Source organism: Canis aureus, chromosome 3 (assembly GCF_053574225.1).
Source record: "Canis aureus isolate CA01 chromosome 3, VMU_Caureus_v.1.0, whole genome shotgun sequence".
In the NCBI taxonomy this organism is placed as follows: domain Eukaryota; kingdom Metazoa; phylum Chordata; class Mammalia; order Carnivora; family Canidae; genus Canis; species Canis aureus.
This window is the reverse complement of record NC_135613.1, coordinates 41,316,092-41,337,253: the sequence shown is the minus strand read 5'-3', so window position 1 is coordinate 41,337,253 and position 21,162 is coordinate 41,316,092. Positions and strand designations below refer to the sequence as shown.

At 42.1% G+C, this 21,162-nt stretch overlaps 1 protein-coding gene across 4 annotated transcripts in view; it reads left to right on the top strand.

Annotated features, from left to right (window-relative positions):
* Positions 1-21,162, top strand: part of LOC144310718 (uncharacterized) — a 100,000-nt gene that overhangs the window by 25,685 nt on the left and 53,153 nt on the right. For all 4 annotated transcript variants that reach the window (XR_013376386.1, XR_013376385.1, XM_077892072.1 and 1 more), the window contains exon 2: positions 18,400-18,483. Coding sequence is in view for 2 of the 4 variants with exons in the window: in XM_077892072.1 (XP_077748198.1) it covers positions 18,400-18,483 (84 nt within the window). In the remaining 2 variants the exon portion in view is untranslated. The remainder of the gene's footprint in view (positions 1-18,399; positions 18,484-21,162) is intronic.

Sequence of the window (21,162 nt, the reverse complement as noted above, 5' to 3'; positions counted from 1 at the left end):
GAGAATATTAGCACTATCTGACATGCAAATTCATGAACCAATGTGGAGCAAAAGAATTATCCACTCAAACTTTGGTCACATTCTTGACCCTCAGAATTGTGAACAAATAAAATGGTTATAGTTTTAAGGCATTATGTTTTGGGATGATTTTTATACAGCAGGTAAAGGCCTGCAGAGCAGTAATGTAGCATCCTGTTATCTGTGGTATGTGAGAGATAGAAAATATACCTAATAAACTTGCCCTAACTTTACCTTTCATGTCTCTTAATTTCTTTATATTTTTCATATGAATTTGACCTTCAATGTGTAGTCTGCATAATTTCTTTAGTTTTATCTTCTATTTAACCAATTCTCTATTTAGCTGCATCTAATCTATTTACCCTGGCAATGAGCTTTTCATTTCCTTCGTGGTGTTTTTCATTTCATAAAGATATATGTAGATAGATCGATATATCTATATATCTCTATAAATGTTTTTATCTGCATATTTCTTTTTTCTTCCTTATCTACATTTTAAACTTCATCTTTGATTTATTTAAACATATATGGTTTTGTTATTTAAGAAATTTTTATCCAGTAATTCTTTTTTTTTTTTAATCCAGTAATTCTTATATTGAAATCTTTCCCAGTCTGGTTCTACTGTTTTTTTTCTTTTCTTTTCTGATTGACCCTTGCTCTTGGTGGCTTTTTCTTTGTGTGTGTGTGTGGTGGGGGAGGAGTTTGGTGTTGTCTTTTTGTTTGTTTTTGTCTTTTTAGGTTGTAAGCTTATATTTGTTGCAACTGTATCTGTAGGAATATTTTGAAATGTGGGTTGAATAATGATCCCCCAAAGATGTTGATGTCTTATTGCCTGAAACCTATGACTACATTGTCTTTTTTTTTTTTTTTTTATGACTACATTGTCTTACATGGAAAAAGAAACTTTGCAGATATGAGTAAGTTTAAGAACCTTGAGATGAAAAAGTTATTCTGGATTGTCCAATGGACCCAATATCATCACATGAGTCCTTAAATCTGGAGAATTTTTTCCCCAGCTGCAATGGGAGGAGATATTACTACAAAGATCAGAGAGATAAAAAGTTGCTGGCTTTGAAGATAGAAGGGAGTTAATCATAGAATGTGAAAAGGCGAGGAAGAAGCTGGAAAAGGCAAGGGATTAGATTCTTCCCTAGAACCTCCAGACAGGAATGCTGACTTTGATCTTAGCTCAGTGAGGCCCATGTTGGACTTGTGACCTATGAACTCTAAGATAATGAATCTTTGCTGTTTTAAGTCACTGTATTTTTGGTAAGTTGTTACAACAGCCATAGAAAACTAATCCAGGGATGCCTGGGTGGCTCAGCGGTTGAGCATCTGCCTTTGGCTCAAGTCGTGATCACAGGGTCCTGGGATTGAGTTCTGCATCAGGCTTCCTGCAGGGAGCCTGCTTCTCCCTCTGCCTATGTCTCTGCCTCTCTCTCTATGTCTCTCATGAAAAAACAAATAAAATGTTTTTAAAAAGAAAACTAATCCACTTTTTTCCCCAAGGAAGATTTCTTCAATTTCTTGTTTATGCTCATGGGCATTCCAGATCTAGGTCCCTCTTAAATATGATTTGGGAAAAGGAGAGATCTGCAGTTTTTAAGACCTTCAGAGTAAATGAAGATTCGGGTTCAAATCATGTGAGAGCTAATCGATCTCTAAAATTCTCACAGGAGACTTCCTTTTTTTTTTTTTTTTTTTAAAAAAAAACCTCTCCAAACCCAAGCCAAAACAATGTTCCTCATTCTCTACCCATGTAGAGAAGATCCCCACCCCCACCAACTTCCTTCAATAGCCTTTCCTGTGTCCCAGATGTACCTAGAGTGGTCTCTGCTGTGTCCCTGCCCTGGGTGGGCCTGGGTGCCTCTGTGAATGACATTGCTGTCCATGACTCATATATGCCTCAGAATATCTGAAGGTTTCATCATTCACTTTCCGCACTGATTTCATCTTTCCTTTCCCAAGTTGTATGCTCCTTCTGGGGCCTTAAACTCTCATTTTATTCCTGATTTCATCAGTTCTCCCTTTCCTTCTTGCAGATCATCTAATCATGTAAAAGAGACTGAGAGAGTGTATGCATTTGTATTTTGTTGAGTAATCTTAGATGGTATCTAGCCAAAGAATTTCAGGATCTCTAGTCTTCCATACTGCCAAAATGGTCACATATATCTTCTGAATCTGCCCCTTTCTCTCCATTTCTATGGCCTCAGTTCAGGCAGCATTCTTGAATTGGACACCTTCCTGCAAAGCTTCTCTTACTTAGTCTCCTTCCCACTTTGATCCATCCTCTTCCTGCCATTAGAGTAGTCTTTTTAACACAGTATCTGTGAACAGTAATGTCCTAACTCCCATGTGTGGTGGGCAAGGCCCCTGGCACAAAGTGAGCTTTTTCCAGTTTCTTCAGTCTCATATCCCATCAGCTCCCTATTCGCCCCCTTAATTTCAAATACCCCAAGCTACTGGCAGTTTCTTCAATGGGCTAATAAGTTCATTCACAAATCTGTCATTTCTGTACTATTTCCTTTGCTCAGATTCTCTTCTTTGACTTCTTTTCTCCAATCCCATCTCTACCTGTGGGGTTTTTTTTTAAGATTTTATTTATTTATTCATGAGACAGAGAGAGAGAGAGAGAGAGAGAGAGAGAGAAGCAGAGACACAGGCAGAGGGAGAAGCAGGCTCCATGCAGGGAGCCCGATGTGTGACTGGATCCTGGGTCTCCAGGATCACACCCTGGGCCGAAGGTGACGGTAAACCCCCTGAGCCACTCAGTGATCAATTTGCTCAGCCTTGACTGGCTGCTAGGTCGCAGGCCCTGTGCTGGCCCAGGAGTTACAAAATAAATAAGATCAGGTTTCATCCTCAAGGTACTCATATTCCAGTAGAAGGACCCACCAAGTTGTGGGGTTAACCACGCCATTTTCTGCTACCATCATAAAGTGTAGTTAGTCTTACTATGGCACTTTACCACTGGAAACTGAGGGTTTTTTTTTTTTAAGATTTTATTTATTTATTCATGAGAGACACAGAGACAGAGACATAGGCAGAAGGAGAGCTAGAACAAAAAACTTCAATTCCCCTTTCATGCCAGCCACTAGATGCAGGGGATACAGAGTCATAAAAAAATATCTCAAGGGATCCCTGGGTGGCTCAGTGGGGAATCCCTGGGTGGCTCAGTGGTTTGGCGCCTGCCTTTGGCCCAGGGCGTGATCCTGGAGACCAGGGATTGAGTCCCGCGTCAGGCTCCTGGCATGGAGCCTGCTTCTCCCTCCTCCTGTGTCTCTGCCTCTCTCTCTCTCTCTGTCTATCATAAATAAAAATAAATAAATTTTAAAAATGATCTCAATAGAAGGAACAATATAAAATATATTATCAGGGCAGCCCTGGTGGCGTAGCGGTTTAGTGCTACCTGCAGGCCGGGGTGTGATCCTGGAGACCCAGGATGGAGTCCCACATTGGGCTCCCTGCATGGGGCCTGCTTCTCCCTCTGCCTGTGTCTCTGCCTCTCTCTCTCTCGCTCTGTGTCTCTCATGAATAAATAAAAAATAAAATCTTAAAAAAAAATAAAAAATATTATCAAATGTTAAAGGTTAATAAACAACAACAAATGTTAAAGGTTAAAATGAAAGTCTGTAGGATGGGATCTCTGGGTGGCTTAGCGGTTTAGCGCCTGCCTTCAGCCCAGGGCCTGATCCTGGAGACCCGGAATCGAGTCCCATGTTGGGCTCCCTGCATGGAGCCTGCTTCTCTCTCTCTCTCTCTGTCTCTCGTGAATAAATAAATAAATAAAATCTTAAAAAAAAAAAAAAGTCTGTAGGAATAGAGAGGAGGCGGCAGTTAATTTTGTGTGAGCCTCTGCAGAAGGGACATTTGAATGACAACGTCAGGCCAGGTAGGAGCTAATTAACTCTTTTGTCTATTTACTTATAAAGTCCCTACCATGTACACAAAGGTAAGTCATACAGAATTCATTTTCTAAAAGAGCCCACAGCCTAGTGAGGAAGGAAGATATTTAAACAAGTTATCCCCCTTTCTTTGTATAAAACTAGAATAAAATTTGGTTATTTGGAATGGAAATATAAACGTTAAGAGACCCAGGTTACCTATGCATACAAAGAACTCAGCATCCAGGGGCACCTGAGTGGCTCAGTGGTTGAGCGTCTGCCTTTGGCTCAGGTCATGATCCTGGGGTCCTGGAATCGAGTCCTGCATGGGGCTCCCCGCAGGAAACCTGCTTTTCCCTATTGTCTGCCTCTCTGGCTCTGTGTCTCTCATGAATAAATAACTCTTAAAAAAAAAAGTGCTGGTTGTTAGGGGCACTTGGGTGGCTCAGTTAGTTAAGCATCTGCCTTCAGCTTAGGTCATGATCAGGTCATGATCCTGGAGTCCCAGGATTGAGCCTGTGTGGGCTCCATGCTCAGCAGGGAACCTGCTTCTCCCTCTGCCCCACACCCCGTTTTGCTCTCCCTCTCTTTCTCTAATAAATAAATAAAATCTTAAAAAAAAAAAAAAGAAATGCCGATTGCTGAAATCAATCAAAGTTAAAGTAACTTAAATTTTAAGACTTAAATAGTTAAAAGATTAAAGTTCCTTGTTAAAAGAGGGGATATTTGGCCAGTTAATGAATTATCTAGTTAAAAGTAAAAGGGAACTTTTTAAGTTTTAACTCTTTAACTAGCTAACTGAAATAAGTATCATCTAAGTTTCGGCCATCTGAAGGATCTCGGCACAAGTAAGGCCTTTAAACCAAATCTAGACATTAAGACTGAGAATGCCTTTAAGTTTCTCCACAGTAGGTGGCGCTCACTTCATAGTGTTAACTGGTCTTTAGGCCTGCTGGTTTTCCCCGCCTCTGACGGGGGGGATGGAAAATCATGGTCCCCTGCATTCATTATGTACGCTAAGGGCAAAGTATGTAATTGCTATGAGGATTAAAAAATAAGTATTGTATTGAAAAATAAGTATTGTTAATATTTTATCCAGCTTCTATTGATTAGTACTTGGGACACTTTGGCAAGTTTCTTTGCCTGAGTGACTTATTATCTGCTTAAAAGAAGGGAAGGGAGTGGTACTTTAGCAGGATGTGAAGTCATTTATTTATTTATTTAGACAATCTCTACACTCAGTCTGGGGCTCAAACCCATGACCCCAAGATCAGGAGTCACATGCTCTGCAGACTGAGCCAGCCAGGTGCTCGAGGACATGAAGTCATTTTTTTTTTTAAGATTTTATTTATTTATTCATGAGAGATAGAGAGAGAGAGGCAGAGACACAGGCAGAGGGAGAAGCAGGCTCCCTGCAGGGAGCCCGATGTGGGACTCGATCCCAGGTCTCCAGGATCATGCCCTGGACTGAAGGCAGACGCTCAACCGCTGAGCCACCCAGGCTGCCCACATGAAGTCATTTAATGGAGCATTTGAAAGTTAGGAATTAGGCAAAGTTGCAGTTCTGTAAAATGGAAATATTAATATTCCTTCACTCTATTTTTAAAGTTAATGTTTGTTGAGTGCATACTATGTACGAGGCACTAGATATAACCCTTCATGTGGACTATATATTTAGTCATCACCACAGTCCTATGCGGTAGGAGCTTGTCAGTTAAAAACTCATCCTTCCTAAACCCTACCTCCTCTCTAGATGCGGCCCTTGCCTATCCTTCCCAGACTCCTTGTTAATACTATCTCTGTGTCCTCTCCTCGCTCACAGTTCTGCTCCCTTCAATGTGGCTTCCACCCACTTTGCTCCATCCAGTTTTCTCTAAGATAATTAGCAACCTGAATGTTTTCTTCCTGCACTGACGCTCCTTATACATTCTCTTCCCTTGACTCTGATGGGCCCGTGATGCATGGATCTTCAGCAAGTGAGGACAGGTGGGCTAGGGATGCAGCTGTGGGGCGCCTGGATGGCTCAGTGGGTTAAGCGTCTGCCTTCCCCTCCGGTCATGATCCCAGGGTCCTGGGTTGGGGCCCCCATTGGCCTCCCTGCTCAGTGGGGAGCCTGCGGCTCCCTCTCCTTCTACCCCTCCCCAGTCCCCCTGCTCAGGTGTGCACACTCTGACTCTCTCTCGAAAGTAAATAAATAAAAGCTCTTTAAAAAATGAATGCATGGGAATCCCTGGGTGGCTCAGTGGTTTAGCGCCTGCCTTTGGCCCAGGAGTCCCGGGATCGAGTCCCACGTTGGGCTCCATACATGGAGCCTGCTTCTCCCTCTGTCTGTGTCTCTGCCTCTCTCTCTCTCTGTGTGTCTCTCATAAATAAATAAAATCTTAAAAAAAAAAAAGAATGCAGCTGTGTCACTGAAGGAAAGGGAAAGTCAGAGCAATCCTTAGTTCCTTTTCTTTCAGTCCTTCCTTGCTCATCAGTAAGGTGAGGGTGAAGAGTGTTGGTAGAATGTGTGCATATTGTGAAGTAAAATAAAGCCAGTTAAGCTAGTTTTGTGTAGCGTTTCCACAATTTTGGTAAGAACAAAATACAGGAACGCGTGGGTGGCTCAGCAGTTTGGCACCTGCCTTCGGCCCAGGGCGTGATCCTAGGGTCCCTGGATCGAGTCCCGCATCGGGCTCCCTGCATGAAGCCTGCTTCTCCCTCTGCCTGTGTCTCTGCCTCTCTCTCTCTCTCTCTCTCTGTCTTTCATGAATAAATAAGTAAAATCTTAAAATATTTTTTAAAAGAACAAAATATGTATTCATATATGAGCTATGAAATATGAATCAGCTAATTTTAGTGATTCCATATAGGAGTTAAATTTCTTAAATTTGCATTTAAAACTGCCATTGCACAATATAAAGCTGAATGGTAAATTCATGCTGATAATTTAAAATTTTGATATTTCTTTAGTTGGTACGACATTAAATGGCAAATTAAAAGCACCAGGACAAGATGAGTGAGGACCCTGGAATAAAAAGCATTACGCTATTAGTACCTTGAACAGCACATTATTCTTACTTTTTCAGCAAGGAGCCTTGCATTCGTATTTTGTACCAGCTCTGCACATCACCTAGCGGGCGCGTTCACAGCCCTGCCTCAGGAGTGCTCAAATGTAGCCTTGATTTCTACAGCTTAGTGTGATTTCTGACTCTGAACCCCTCTTCTGCCTGGTGTAAAAACTTGATTGCTCCCATTCAGGAAAATTTAGTTTGATTCAGTAATTTCTTTGTCACCTTGGGCTCAGAATTCAGTTTTGGATTCCATCCGTCCCAGAACAGCATCCCTCATCCCCCTAGGTTGGCACAAAAGCACAGAGGGAAGGGGGTTTCTGGTTCATTGTTGTCCTGGCCAGCACCTGCTGCTGACGCCGGTCCCTAGTCTCCTCTTTCTTTCTTTCTTTCTTTCTTTCTTTCTTTCTTTCTTTCTTTCTTTCTTTCTTTCTTTTTTATAGATTTTTAAAATTTATTTATTCATGAGAGACACACACAGAGAGAGAGGCAGAGACACAGGCAGAAGGAGAAGCAGGCTCCGTGCAGGGAGCCGGATGTGGGACTTGATCGCAGGACCCTAGGATCAGGCCCTGGGCCGAAAGCAGGCAGTAAACTGCTGAGCCACCCAGGGATCAGTCTTTTCTTTCTTGATTGGCCTCTATATCCACTGCATTTGAGAATCACACGCATAATGACATATATGTTATAATAATAGTTCCTACCAAATAGGATTATTGTGCATAATGACATTCTATGTCCATTTTACAGGTGAGAAACCAAGGCAGAGAGAGCATAGGCAAATTGCCCAAGGTCACACAGCGAGGATGTAGCAAACACACTGACTGCACCTATTGTCTTGAGTTACACACTGGACTCCTCTCAACCTCCTGCTCCCCAAAGGCCCTATTTGGTCATGATTAATGTATTTTGTTTTGCTTTTTCACAAATATAGTGTTAAATGTGATTTAATTTTTTTTTAATTTTTGAAATTTATAAGCGAGATCAGCCTATAATTTTATTTTCTAGTCTGTGAAAAAATTTATGAACTTTTTTTTTTTCTATGAAATTTTAGAAGAGCTTGTCAGTTAAGCTGTATGGGCGGGTGGCTTTTTGAGTGTGGAGAGACTTATTTAACCAGCAACCAACCAACAGCAGACATTGTGCACTAGACTTGAGGCTCATGCAGGGAGCGCTGACTGAGCTTCTGGCTCCTACTGTCAAAGGTGCAGAGTACAGGTGGCAGGGTGATGGCAGTGAAGTTTCTGCTAGAACCATCCCATGATTTGGGTAGGCATTTTTCCTAGTTATATGGGCCCTGAACACTTCACTGCTGCCAACATGGTATACAAGCCTGGCTCTTGGCCCTCCTGGAGCATCAAAGAGCTTTGTAATATCCTATTCTTTTCTGCTCAAGTTAACTTGAGTAGATTCTTTTGTCTGCCATCTAGAATAAACTTTAAGACATAATAAATGGTCACTTTTTGTATATTTATACTCCATTTATTTAGTACTAGTTTTTACCTCACTTGAGCACTCATGTCTAATAGGAGTATATTAAAATATAACATGCAATGGGTGCCTAAGTGGCTCATTTGGTTAAGCATCTGCCTTCGGCTCAGATCATGATCCCAGGATCCTGGAAATCAAGCCCCACAGAGGCTCTTCTCTCTCTGCCTCTCACCCCACTTGTGCTCTCTCTCTTAAATAAATAAAATCTTAAAAAATATATAACATGCACAATAATAAAGGAGAAGAAGAAATTTGGAGGACTGACACTACCCAACTACAAGACACTATAAAGCTACAGTACAGTATTGAAAACAAAAAAAAAAGACAGATCAACGGAACAGAATAGAGAGCCCAGAAATAGATCTGTATAGTCAAGTAACCTTTGACAAAAGAGCAAAAGCAAAACAATGGGGCAAAGACAGACTTTTAAAAATATATATTTATTTAAGTAAAAGATTTAAGTAATTTCTATACTCAACATGGGCCTCGAACTCACAACCCCGAGATGAAGTGTCACATGCTCCTCTAACTGAGCCAGCTAGGCACCCCACAAAGATAGACTTTTCAACAAATGGTAGACAAATGGACATCCATATGGAAGGAGAAGAAGGAGAAGGAGGAGGAGGAGGAAAGAGGAGAAGAAGGAGAAGAATCTAGACTCAGACTTTCCTTACATTCTTCACAAGACTTAACTCAAAATGGACCAGAGACCTAACTGTATAACATATAACTATAACACTCCTAGAAGCTAACATAGGAGAAAATCTAGATGACCTCAAGTTTGGTGATGACTTTTCAATGCAATGTTAAAGGCACCATCCATGAAAGAAAGAATTGATAAGCTGGACTTCATTAAAATTAAATTTTTTTCTCTGCAAAAGAATGAAAAGATAGCCATAGGCAGGGAGAAAATCTTTGCAAAAAGCACGTCTGATAAAGGACTGTTACCCAAAATGTGCAAAGAACTTTTAAAACTCAACAATAAAAGCACAAACAACTTTAAAAAAAAGCACAAACTGATTTAAAAAAATGAGTCAAAGACCTCAACAGACACCTCACCAAAAGTGATATACAAATGACAAGTGAACATAAGAAAAGATGCTCCACATCATATGTCATTAAAGAAATGCAAATTAAAACAACAATGTGCTATCTCTACATACTTGTTATAATGGCCCAAATCCAGAACACTGGCAACACCAAAATGTCGGTGAGGATGTGGAATAACAGGAACTCTCATTCTTTGCTGGTAGGAAACCACAGTGGTATATTCACTTTATTTATTTATTTTTTTTAATTTTTATTTATTCATGATAGGCACACAGTGAGAGAGAGAGAGAGGCAGAGACACAGGCAGAGGGAGAAGCAGGCTCCATGCACCGGGAGCCCGATGTGGGATTCGATCCCGGGTCTCCAGGATCGCGCCCTGGGCCAAAGGCAGGCGCCAAACCGCTGCGCCACCCAGGGATCCCGTATATTCACTTTAGAAGGCAGTTTGGTTTTTTTTTAACAAACATACTCCTACCATACAATCTAGTGGCCATGCTCCTTAGTATTTACCCAAAGGAACTGAAGATTTATGTCCACTCCAAAACTAGCACACAATTGCCAGAACGTGGAAGCAACCAATGATGTCCTTTGGTAGGTGAATGAATAAATAGTGGGACATCCAGTCAGTGGAAAATTATTCATCCTTAGAGAGAAATGAGCTCTCATACCATGAAAAGACATCAAGCAAACTTAAGTGTATATTCCTAAGTGAAAGAAACCAATCTGAAAACGCTACACACTGCATGATTCTAACTATATTCTGGAAAAACAAAACTATGGAAACAGTAAAAAGATTGGTGGTTGCCAGGGATTAGGGAAGAGTGAAAGATGAACAGGTGGAGTATGAAAGATTTTTAGGGCAGTGAAACTACCCTGTATGATACTATAACAGTGGATACGTGTCATTATACATTTGTCCAAACCCACAGAATGTACAATACCAAGAATGAACCTTAATATAAACTATGGACTGTGGATGATAATGATGTGTCCATGTAAGTTTACTGGTTGGAAAAAAATGCAAAAAATACACCAGTTTGGTGGGGGCTGTTGATAATGGGGCAGGCTGTGCATGTGTGGGGGTGCAGGGTGTATCGGAAATCTGTACACCTTCTATTCAGTTCTTCTGTGAACTTAAAACTGCCCTTAAAAATGAAGTCTATTTAAATATATATATATATTTATATAACACACTATGTTATAAAAGTGCATTTAAGTACACGATTTTTTGGGAGAGGAGGATTGTTCCTTTTATTATTTAGGTATTACCCTTCTTTCTCACTACTTATTACTTTCAGCTCCAAATTCTATTTTGTTTAATGAAATTTTGCTACACTGGCTTATTTTTTATTACTATTTATATTAGAATTAGGTTCACCAGCAAAGAACTGAGAACCAGAACAGTAGCAACCTAAGTGAGAGAGGTTCTCCTCTCCTTCGTGGAAGTCCTGAAATAGGCAGCCGGGAGCTGACACAGGGGCCCGTTCGCACCATCCTTGGGGACCTGGGTGCTCCAGCCTGGCTACTTAGCCACCACCGGGGGCTGCACAGGAGCCTGCTCGGCGTAACCTAAGCAGGGGCGCTCACTCCCGCACTGAGGTCGCTCTCGGAAGGTCAGACCTCGCTGGGTTAGTGTTTGGGGGGGACTCACTTTCTTCTCCTTTCTGGGTCTCCTGGATGCTCTGTCCATATCTACACACTCTCTGTATGTCTTTATTATTTTATTTTATTATTTTTTAAAGATTTTTATTTATTTATCCATGAGAGACACAGAGAGAGAGAGAGAGAGAGAAAGAGAGAGAGAGAGGCAGAGACACAGGCAGAAGGAGAAGCAGGCTCCATGCAGGGAGCCCGACGTGGGACTCGATCCCCGACCTCCAGGATCACGCCCTGGACCAAAAGATGGTGCTAAACCGCTGGGCCATCCAGGCTGCCCTCTGTATGTCTTTAATAAATTCTGCTCTCACTTCCAGTCAAAATAAGAAAAAAAAAAAAGATAGTGTCTGGGCCCTTTATCACCTCAGTCGTCTGTGGCAGCCCTCCCTCTAAGAGCTCAACTCAGAACCGCTGCACTCCACTCATTCCGGATGGAATGGCCCTGATGTGGTCAATTCTGTCCCCGAGGCTCTCCACAAGCACACAACTGTGCCATTTTCTCTTGATCCCAACCCTGCTTTCCCCCAACTGCTGTCCCTTGTCTACTCATTCTTGCATCAAAATCCTTCAAAAAGGAGTAATTTCTCATAGTCCTTAATTCCCTCATCTCCCGTCCTCCCCCAAACCAACTCCCTTCAGGCTTTGTCCCAGGTCACCACTGAAACCTCTTCTAGTCGTTAATTCTGGGGTGGACTCACAGTCTTATCTGCTGGTAGGTCCCCCTCTGGGGCTAGCATGGGACAGCCTGCCTGAGCTTCCCACACGCATAGGGGCTCATCCTGCCAGGGCCATTTGGTTCCAGTGACATCAAGTCTTACCAGTTAATTTTTAGAAGCTATGTGCTGGGGCCTGTGTTCTGAATGCCCACAGGGTTGCATGTATGGAGACTGTCATTGGTGAACTCACCTGTCATCCTCTTTGCAGAAAATATGCACACTGACCTGGTGACCTCAGCTGCAAGCATTCCAGGGAAGCCCAGCCTTTCTGAGGCTCTTGCTCCAGCCCAGGGGATGGAATCAAGGCTAAGCTGGGGGCAGAGGCAGGCAAGATGGGAAGGAAAGACGAATTATTCTCACCAATCTGTCTCACAGACAGCAAAAAGTTTTTGTTTTGTTTTGTTTTTTTTTTGACAGCAAAAAGTTTAAGAGGCTTGACACCTTCAGATCTTGTGCGTTTGGAATTTGCAACAATCTGAGCATGAGAATTGTGAGCTTCTCTTTGCAGGCTCTGCTCTTTAATAGCATTAATCAAGTAAATTGATACTTATCCACCTGGGACCACTTAAAACCCTTTCTTTATCTCAGCCCAGGCCCTGGGTCACTCCTGGCTTCAGGTCTGAGGACTCTAAGGAGCTTTTACCAAAATTCTAGTTGCCAAAGAATACAGCTCTGAGGCTTGAGCCTGACCTTCATGACTCTGCTGGTTAAGATCTAGCTCTGTGCTAGGCTCAGTGTTAGGGGCTGGGATACACATGTAAATGAGACCTGCTTTCCTGTCCTCTCGTCCCCCAAACACAGCCTCCAGGATACTCAAATAAACTGACACGTGCAATGATAGGTAAATGCACAGAATATATTATTTGCCAGAGAGGAGGGCCTATGTGTGGACCTTGTAGCCTCCTCTCTTCCCTACAAAATACACATCTCTGATCCAGCAGGTTTGATTTGTCCTTAGGCCATTCTCCTTGGCTTGCGGATGGTGGTCCTCTTGCCTGGTCCTCACGGGCCTTTCTTGCATGCATGCATGTATCTGACACCTTATCTCATTGTCTGTGTTCTACTAATCTCTTCTTATAAGGACACCAGTCAGCTTGGGTTAGGGCCTCCCCAAATGACCCCATTTTACCTTAATTACCTCTTTAAAGACCCTATCTCTAAATATAGTCACATTCTGAGGTACTGGGGGTTAGGGCTTTGACATATGCATTTTGTGGGGAGGGAGACATAATTCAGCTGTAACAGTGCTCAAAAGAGATTAAAAATTTTTTTAATTGATTCCTTTAAAGAGATTATTTTAAATGAATAAAGCATTAGATATTAACAGATGGACTAGACACCCCTAAATAAATTTTTATTAATAGACTTTAAAAAATTCTTCCAATATCATCTGCCAGGAGGCACAAAGGTACAGCAATGAGGAGAAAAACACACAACCCACATGATGTAAGGTTAATGACATAATCACTTACCATCTGTATTTGTGGAAATCTTCAAGACTTATAATGACATTGTTTGGATTTATCCTCACTGAAGCACAATCCATCTTACATTAATTTTCTCTATAGGTTTGATAATAAACCATAGGGATCCCTCATATCAGTCACTGGATATATTTCAGAAGCTTTATGTTTTCCTATGGAATGTATATGTCTTGTGAATACTGGCTCCCGTGAATTGGTCAATCAACTTAGACCCATCTAAATTCAAAATTCAAATTTCATAGTGTCATCTAGGGTGGACCAAAGGTGGTGGGCGGGTCATTTTTTTAACAACATATTACTCAGGGGCTGGGCTTCTACTGCCCTTCCAAAGTTCACTTTACAATTACATAGCTTCCATATAAAACGTTCTGGCTCTCTGTTCTATCACAGTTCATATATGTAGACGTATACATTCTACTCATTGACTCAATTACAAGTCATTCTTAGGACTCTCCTGTAGCATGTGGAATGGGCTGAGGTGGCCTGTGAACCTACCCTTTGTTCATTCTGAAAGCAACACTCTCCAGAGGCTATGGGGTTCCAGTCTTCACACTCATGTTCTACTTTAGACCCTACTGAAAAGTAGTGTCATTGTAGGGGTGGGGGAGGGGGTGGTAAACACAGTAATTACATGGGCCTATGATTCCATAAGGATTCTATCATAAACAAGGTATATAGTTTCCCACCAAAACCTTCTCCACCTCCTGAAACCACTCCCATCTGGTACTGCTGTGAGTTTGCCACAGTCCATAGCGGAGCTTGGGCAGGAACAATTGGAATACCCATCATTCATCCATGAGTCAGCTATCAAGACCCCTGGGGTTATAGTGCTCCAAGAATAAACTTGCCACCTGCCCAACGGGTGCCACCAGAATGGTACTCCAAACTTTTCTTTCTTTCTTTCTTTTTTTTTTTTTAAGATTTTATTTATTTATTCATAGAGACACAGAGAGAGAGAGAGAGAGAGGCAGAGACACAGGCAGAGGGAGAAGCAGGCTCCATGCAGAGAGCCCGATGTGGGACTCGATCCTGCGTCTCCTGGGTCTCCTGGGTCTCCAGGATCACGCCTCGGGCTGCAGGCGGCGCTAAACCGCTTCGCCACCGGGGCTGCCCTACTCCAAACTTTTCGTTAAGAAATCTTAGCATCATGATGGGCTTTCAGCTGGAGGTTTCAGTCTCCCATTCTGTTCAATGTCCACCAGGAAAAATATCAGGACATTCTAACAAGTATTTCTATAGGTGGGAGATGCACCCTTTTAAAGAAAGTAAATTCCATGGTTGTAAATGGTAAATAATATGGTGGAACAAGGGTGGCCATATGACAACTAAGACCTGCAGGCCAAATATGCCGGGGGCCTGTTTTTATAAATAAAGTTTTTTGGGGGCACAACTATATTCATTCATCCATGAGTTGTCTACTGCTTCTTTTGCTCTGCAAACGCTAAACTGAAGAGTTTAGCAACAGAGGCCAAGTGTCCCCCAAAGCTTAAAATACTTACTATCTGGACCCTGACGCTGAGTTTGCTGACCACTCTGGTTTGAGCACACCTTGATCTCTTTCTTTTATCACTAATGGATTCAAGCTACCCAATGTTTTACCCCAAGGCTCCCCCATTTTGCCTTTGACAGCTGATTATGCACAATTATTTTCAGTCAATTTTTACTATAATATTTTTTAAAGTGGTGTTATAAGTGATAATTAGGATCCTCAGGGCATACTCACAGAATACACAATTTATTTTTTTTATTTATTTTTATTTTTTTTTTATTTATGATAGTCACAGAGAGAGAGAGAGAGAGGCAGAGACATAGGCAGAGGGAGAAGCAGGCTCCATGCACCGGGAGCCCGACGTTGGATTCAATCCCAGGTCTCCAGGATCGCGCCCTGGGCCAAAGGCAGGCGCCAAACCGCTGCGCCACCCAGGGATCCCAGAATACACAATTTATGATGGAAGAAATCCATTCATTAGCACGAAGGAGTTGTTCCAGACAACTGCTAAGAATACAATGAGTCTCAGAAAAATAAAATAAGATGAAAACAGAAAGGGAGGCAAACCACAGAGAGAACCTGAACTCCAGGAAACAAACTGACGTTTGCTGGAGGGGAGGTGGGTGGGAGGAAGGGATAATTGGGTGATGGGCATTAAGGAGGGCACTTGATGGAATGAGCACTGGGTGTTATATGCAACTGATGAATCACTAAATTCTATCCCTGAAACTAATCATACAGTTTATGTTAACTAAACTGAATTTAAATAAAGAATTTCAAAAAAAATTAAAACAAAAAGAATACAATGAGTCTTACCAGTAAATTGGTCCTGGAAGCAAGTACAGCCCATCCTTCATTTTATGGCCAGGTGAAATTTATAGACAAATTTCTTCCTCTTTTTTTTTTTTTTTTATAGATCTGGATAATTACCAATAGGTAACCCTCGTTTTTACTGGTTTTTACTGGTTTTTACTACCACTTCCTGGACCATGACTATTGTAGGGTCCTGAAAGGAGGCTGGTTTTGTATGGATTATTTTCTCAATCATGAACACAATAGAAAATACTTTTCTGGGATGCCTGGGTGGCTCAGTGGTTGAGCGTCTGCCTGTGGCTCAGGGCGCTATCCTGGAGTCCCAGGATTGAGTACCACATTGGGCTCTCTGCATGGAGCCTGCTTCTCCCTCTGCCTGTGTCTCTGCTTCTCTCTGTGTGTGTCTCTCATTAATATATAAATAAAATCTTAAAAAAAAAAGAAAATACTTTTCCATCTGATTCAAATTTTAATTACCAAATTAAATACATTAAAAAGTGTATTATGAGGACACCAATAACCAAAACCAACTTTCTCTAGAAGATTATTTCCTCAATCTTTTTTCAATTGTTATTGCTGCCCTTCTAAGGAATTTTTTTTGACAAATTTTCCAAATTGCTCTTCTCTCCATAAAATTTTAATATCATAAATATACTACATCTCTTTTTAAAAATTTTTTATTTATTTATGATAGTCACGCACACAGAGAGAGAGAGAGAGAGAGGCAGAGACATAGGCAGAGGGAGAAGCAGGCTCCATGCACCAGGAGCCCGACGTGGGATTCGATCCCAGGTCTCCAGGATCGCGCCCTGGGCCAAAGGCAGGCGCTAAACCACTGGCCACCCAGGGATCCCAAATATACTACATCTCTTTTATGTACTGTGACTTTTGGAGAATGATGAACCATTGTAACATCTATGATTTTGTCACCCCCATTTGAGAATACATTCTTGGGCAGCCCGGGTGGCTCAGTGGTTTAGTAACGCCTTCAGCCCAGGACGTGATCCTGGAGACCTGAGATCGAGTCCCACATCGGGCTCCCTGCATGGAGCCTGCTTCTCCCTCTGCCTGTGTCTCTGTCTCTGTGTGTCTCTCATGAATAATAAAAAAAAAAAATCTTAAAAAAAAAGAGAATACATTCTTTATCTAGAAAAATTGACTAAGAAACTATGAAAATAGGGAAACAATTACTCAACATGATATCATTATTTTTAATCCATAGTCTCATTTTTTAATCTAGTTTCAGGAATGCAATTGATACTGTGGCTCTCTTCTTGGGCCAAAGTGCTCACTACACTTGCCCCTTTGGGTGATTGGCCAGGGACTGGTGTGGCTGGATCCCCCTTGTATGTAATAGGGGCCAGGGCTACTGTCAGGGCACCATTAACAACTTCTTATCAAGTTTTTGTTCACTTAAATCCACCTTGAGATCTTGCCAACTATCTTTATTTGCCAAATCTACTTGACTCACTACCAGTTAAAAAATACTGGGAGTTGATCTGGGGTTGGGGTTAAATATAGTTTGATTGAGAATGTTCCCTATACGAAATTGAAGTTATAAAGTCTTGTCAGGAAGAGAATCAGAACTGGCACATACACCAAGGCAGTTTCCTTGAGGGCACCTCTTGGTCAGTCTAGGATTTCTAACCCTAAAGTAGAGCTAATCCAGCATAAGAGATCTTGTGGCAAGCCTAAAAAGGAACTAGTCCACAGGTGACTAGGAAGACAGAGAGACTCAGGAGAGATGTAGTGAAGAAAAAATAGAGCATGTAAATTGCCTAATGTGTTTGACCATCTTGAGTGGAGATTTATATTTTAGTCCCAAAGTTTAAATATGACATTATGATGGTTATCTAGAAAACTCAAGAAACAAAATCAAAGCAATAACTAATTTGACAGAAAACAAAAAGTTGTATAATAAAGGAATCATAACACCCCGCATTGTTCAACTTGGAATAATATACATGGCTCTAATAATGTTAACATTGAGTATTAATGTTAGGCTGGGATATATTTTTATTTTTAGTATTTCCATTTCCTAATCTCCACCTCCAGGAGTGCTTGAATATATAATTTAGCACTTGTTGTTTCTTATGTAGAAATTATGTACACTGACCATTTATTCCTACCAGCACCCTATGGAGTCACCATGATCACTTAACTAATGCCATCATTGGTAAGGGAGAAGCCTGGGGTTTTCTCTCCAAAAGGGGATCCTTCCTTATATCAGAAACACATCAGAGCTGAGTATCAACCCATAAAGAAGGATACCTGTGCCTATCACTGAGACATCCTATGGTGTCCCTGATAGTAACAAAAGTCCAGATGTGAATGAACAGCCCAGATTTGCAAGTGAGATCTCCCACAGTAAAATGGTATCATTGAACAGGGATTGGGGTGCTGCTGTCTCATCAGGGTTTTTTTTTAACTGGGACTTTAAGAGCTTGAAAGAATCATTTCTTTTTTTTAAGATTTTATTTATTTATTCATGAGAGACAGGGAGAGAGGGAGAGACATAGGCAGAGGGAGAAGCAAGCTCCCTATGGGGAGCCTGATGTGAGACTTGATCCCAGGACCCCTGGATCGCACCCTGAGCCAAAGGCAGATGCTCAACCACTGAGCCACCTAGGTGCCCCAAAAGACTCATTTCAATATTTCTTACCACATATATTAGTTTCCCGTGTTGCTGCTATAACAATTTACTAAAAACATAGTGGCTTAAAACAACTCAAATTGATTATCTTACAGTTCTGGAGGTCAAAAGTGTGGAATCACTATCACAAGGCTAAAGTCAAGGTGTCATCCGGGCTTCATTCCTCCTGGAGGCTGTAGGTGAGAATCCTTGCCTTTCCATCTTCTAGAGGCTACCCATGTTTCTTGGCTTATGACCCCCTTACATCTTCAAAGCCACCAATTGTACCATTTGATCCCTGCTTCCATTGTCACATTTTCTTTCCTTGACATTTCTGCTTCCCTCTCATAAGGACCCATGTGATCATAGTGAGTCCACCCACCTGGACAATCCAGGATAATCTCCCCAACTCAATTCCTTAATTTTTTAAAAAGATTTTATTTATTTATTCATCACACACACACACACACACACACACACACACACACACACACAGGCAGAGACACAGGGATGGGGAGAAGCAGGCTCCATGTGGGGAACCTGATGTGGGACTCCATCCCGGGTCCCTAGGATCACGCCCTGGGCTGAAGGTGGCGCTAAACCACTGAGCCACCCGTGCTGCCCAAGATCCTTAATTTAATCACATCTGCAAAGTGCCTTTTGTTCTGCGAGGTAACACATTCACAGGTCTAGTGGATTATGACATGGACATCTCTGCCACACAAGAGGCTCCAGGCAGATTCTGGTGGTGGGAGTTGAAAAGAGTGGCATCAAATGGAGCAGCTGTGTCTACTATTCTCTCACTCCAGGTCTAGAGAGAATACTCAAGTCAACCTTGGCCCAGGGTTGCCTCCATAGTCTATCCTCCCATATAGCTCCAATTGTATACCATTCATGAGCCACCTGTGTCCTCACTTGACTTAAGGAGATTTGCTTAGACTAGAAATTTCACCATCTCTGCAGATCGGCAGTTCTCCAAATAAACTTCTGGAGCTTTGCCTCAGCCTGTTCAGCATATCATAGAGAGTCCTGAAGAGTGGCCTAGAGAGCAGAGGGATTTAATTCAGCACTTACCTTGCTACACCTCATCTTTTTAAACTTCACCCCTTAAGTTTGCATATACTATGGGTTGTCCAGAGTTTAAAACTTCATTCTCTTACTCGTGGACTGCTTGAAATCAGGGCATCCTATGCTATCCAAGCTAGATCATCCTCATCCCCTGGATAGCCTCAGGGGTCATGGCTCTACTTTGGGAAGGCAAAGAGAGCCACAGAGGAAGAGGGCCTGGCAACCTTCCTGGCTCACCCTTCATGCAGAATCCTTTCTCCTTTCCTTGCTTGGCCTTTGTTTTTGTGTCCTCATTCTGGTATTGGAGCCATTCCTCCTAGTCATGCTGTCTTGTGGTAGACCAATTTGGGTGCTAGGGGAAATTTTATATCCCAAATTTCTAAGGCCCCAAGATGTTAGGAGAGCTCAAAGTTCCTGTAGCTGGCACCTCCACCACAAGATGTATTGTAGTCTTGGTAGAGAATTTCTTTATTGGAGGGCTCCCAAGGTGGAGATAACACTTGCTGTTGAGTAAAGTTAGAAGCACTGCATAATGAACTGGGTAGCTTTATTTCTGAATTAGACTGTCCTACTGGCTTTAAGAGTGATTTAAAAACTCCAAGTTTTCAAGATATATGACAAGAATTTTTCCCACTGAATACATTTAAAGGGATGACAGGAATCCAGATGAACTTATATTAGGTTTGTCTTGTTCAGCATACCTAACACACGAATTTCCTTGATGAGGTCTTGGTGTGAATACACTTCAAGTAATTATCAACAAACAGTTCCCCCACCTGCAGATTCACTAAAAATTACCCATTATTTCTATTAACATTCTTTTAACATTTCCCCAATTTATGTAATATACTGGAAATCTAGTTCAAGTGACTTCCCCTTCCAAATAGCACTCCCTCCCTCCCCATTTCAGGCCACTTGATCACTTTAATGGGTATAAGGAATTGATTTGGGACTGGAAAGATTTCCTTTTGGGGAAACAATTGGCCAGTGTAGGGGCACAGACCATCTGGGTCCAGTACAGAGGCAGCCTTCTTCCAAGAAGAATGCTGAACACACAGACATCCTGACCCTTGCTGCTCCAGTCCTTGTTAGGATTCTCTGTTCCAGGGTCCTGTAATGGAACTGCAGGTCAGCCCTGTTCTATGACCGCTAACTGGAGCCTGATTCCTTGTGGAAGCTGGAGTCCAGCATTATTTCCTGCTACCCACCTCAGCCTGGGTCACTGGCAAGGGAGCAGAAAGATACCTGAATATGGGACTATTTGGAGAATAGGCAGAAAGGAACAGAACTAGGGAAGTTATCTCTTGTTTAGTGAGCACTGCTGTGTGCCAGGTATTGTGTTGGATGCTTGGCATAACTAGTGTAATTTCACTGACTATTCTCAACAGCAACATGACGTGGGTGTTACTACTCCCGTTTTGTAAGGAGACTAAAGTTCTATATTGTCAGGGATCCAGCAAGAAACAGATGGCATACTCAGGGGGGTTAACTGAAGAGAGTTTAAGGAATGGACTATTTACAGAGGTATGAACAGAGGTAAGGGAAGTAACAAGAGATAATGAAGTCCTGAGGGATTAGCAATAGCTAGAAGCCATCACCCCTGGGTCTCAAGGGAAAGAGTGGGAGAGAGTTGTTTGGAACATGAGAGCTGAAGCTGAAAGAGGGTCAAAACACTGTATGTAGTACCACAGGGCAGAAAGGTGGAGAGTGTGGGGAATTACTACCTTGCACTCTCTTTTCCCACTGCTCCTACCCAGTGGTTTCTCTACCACCACTTTCCATTGGCCAAACCCAACCGGAAGCCAGAGAAC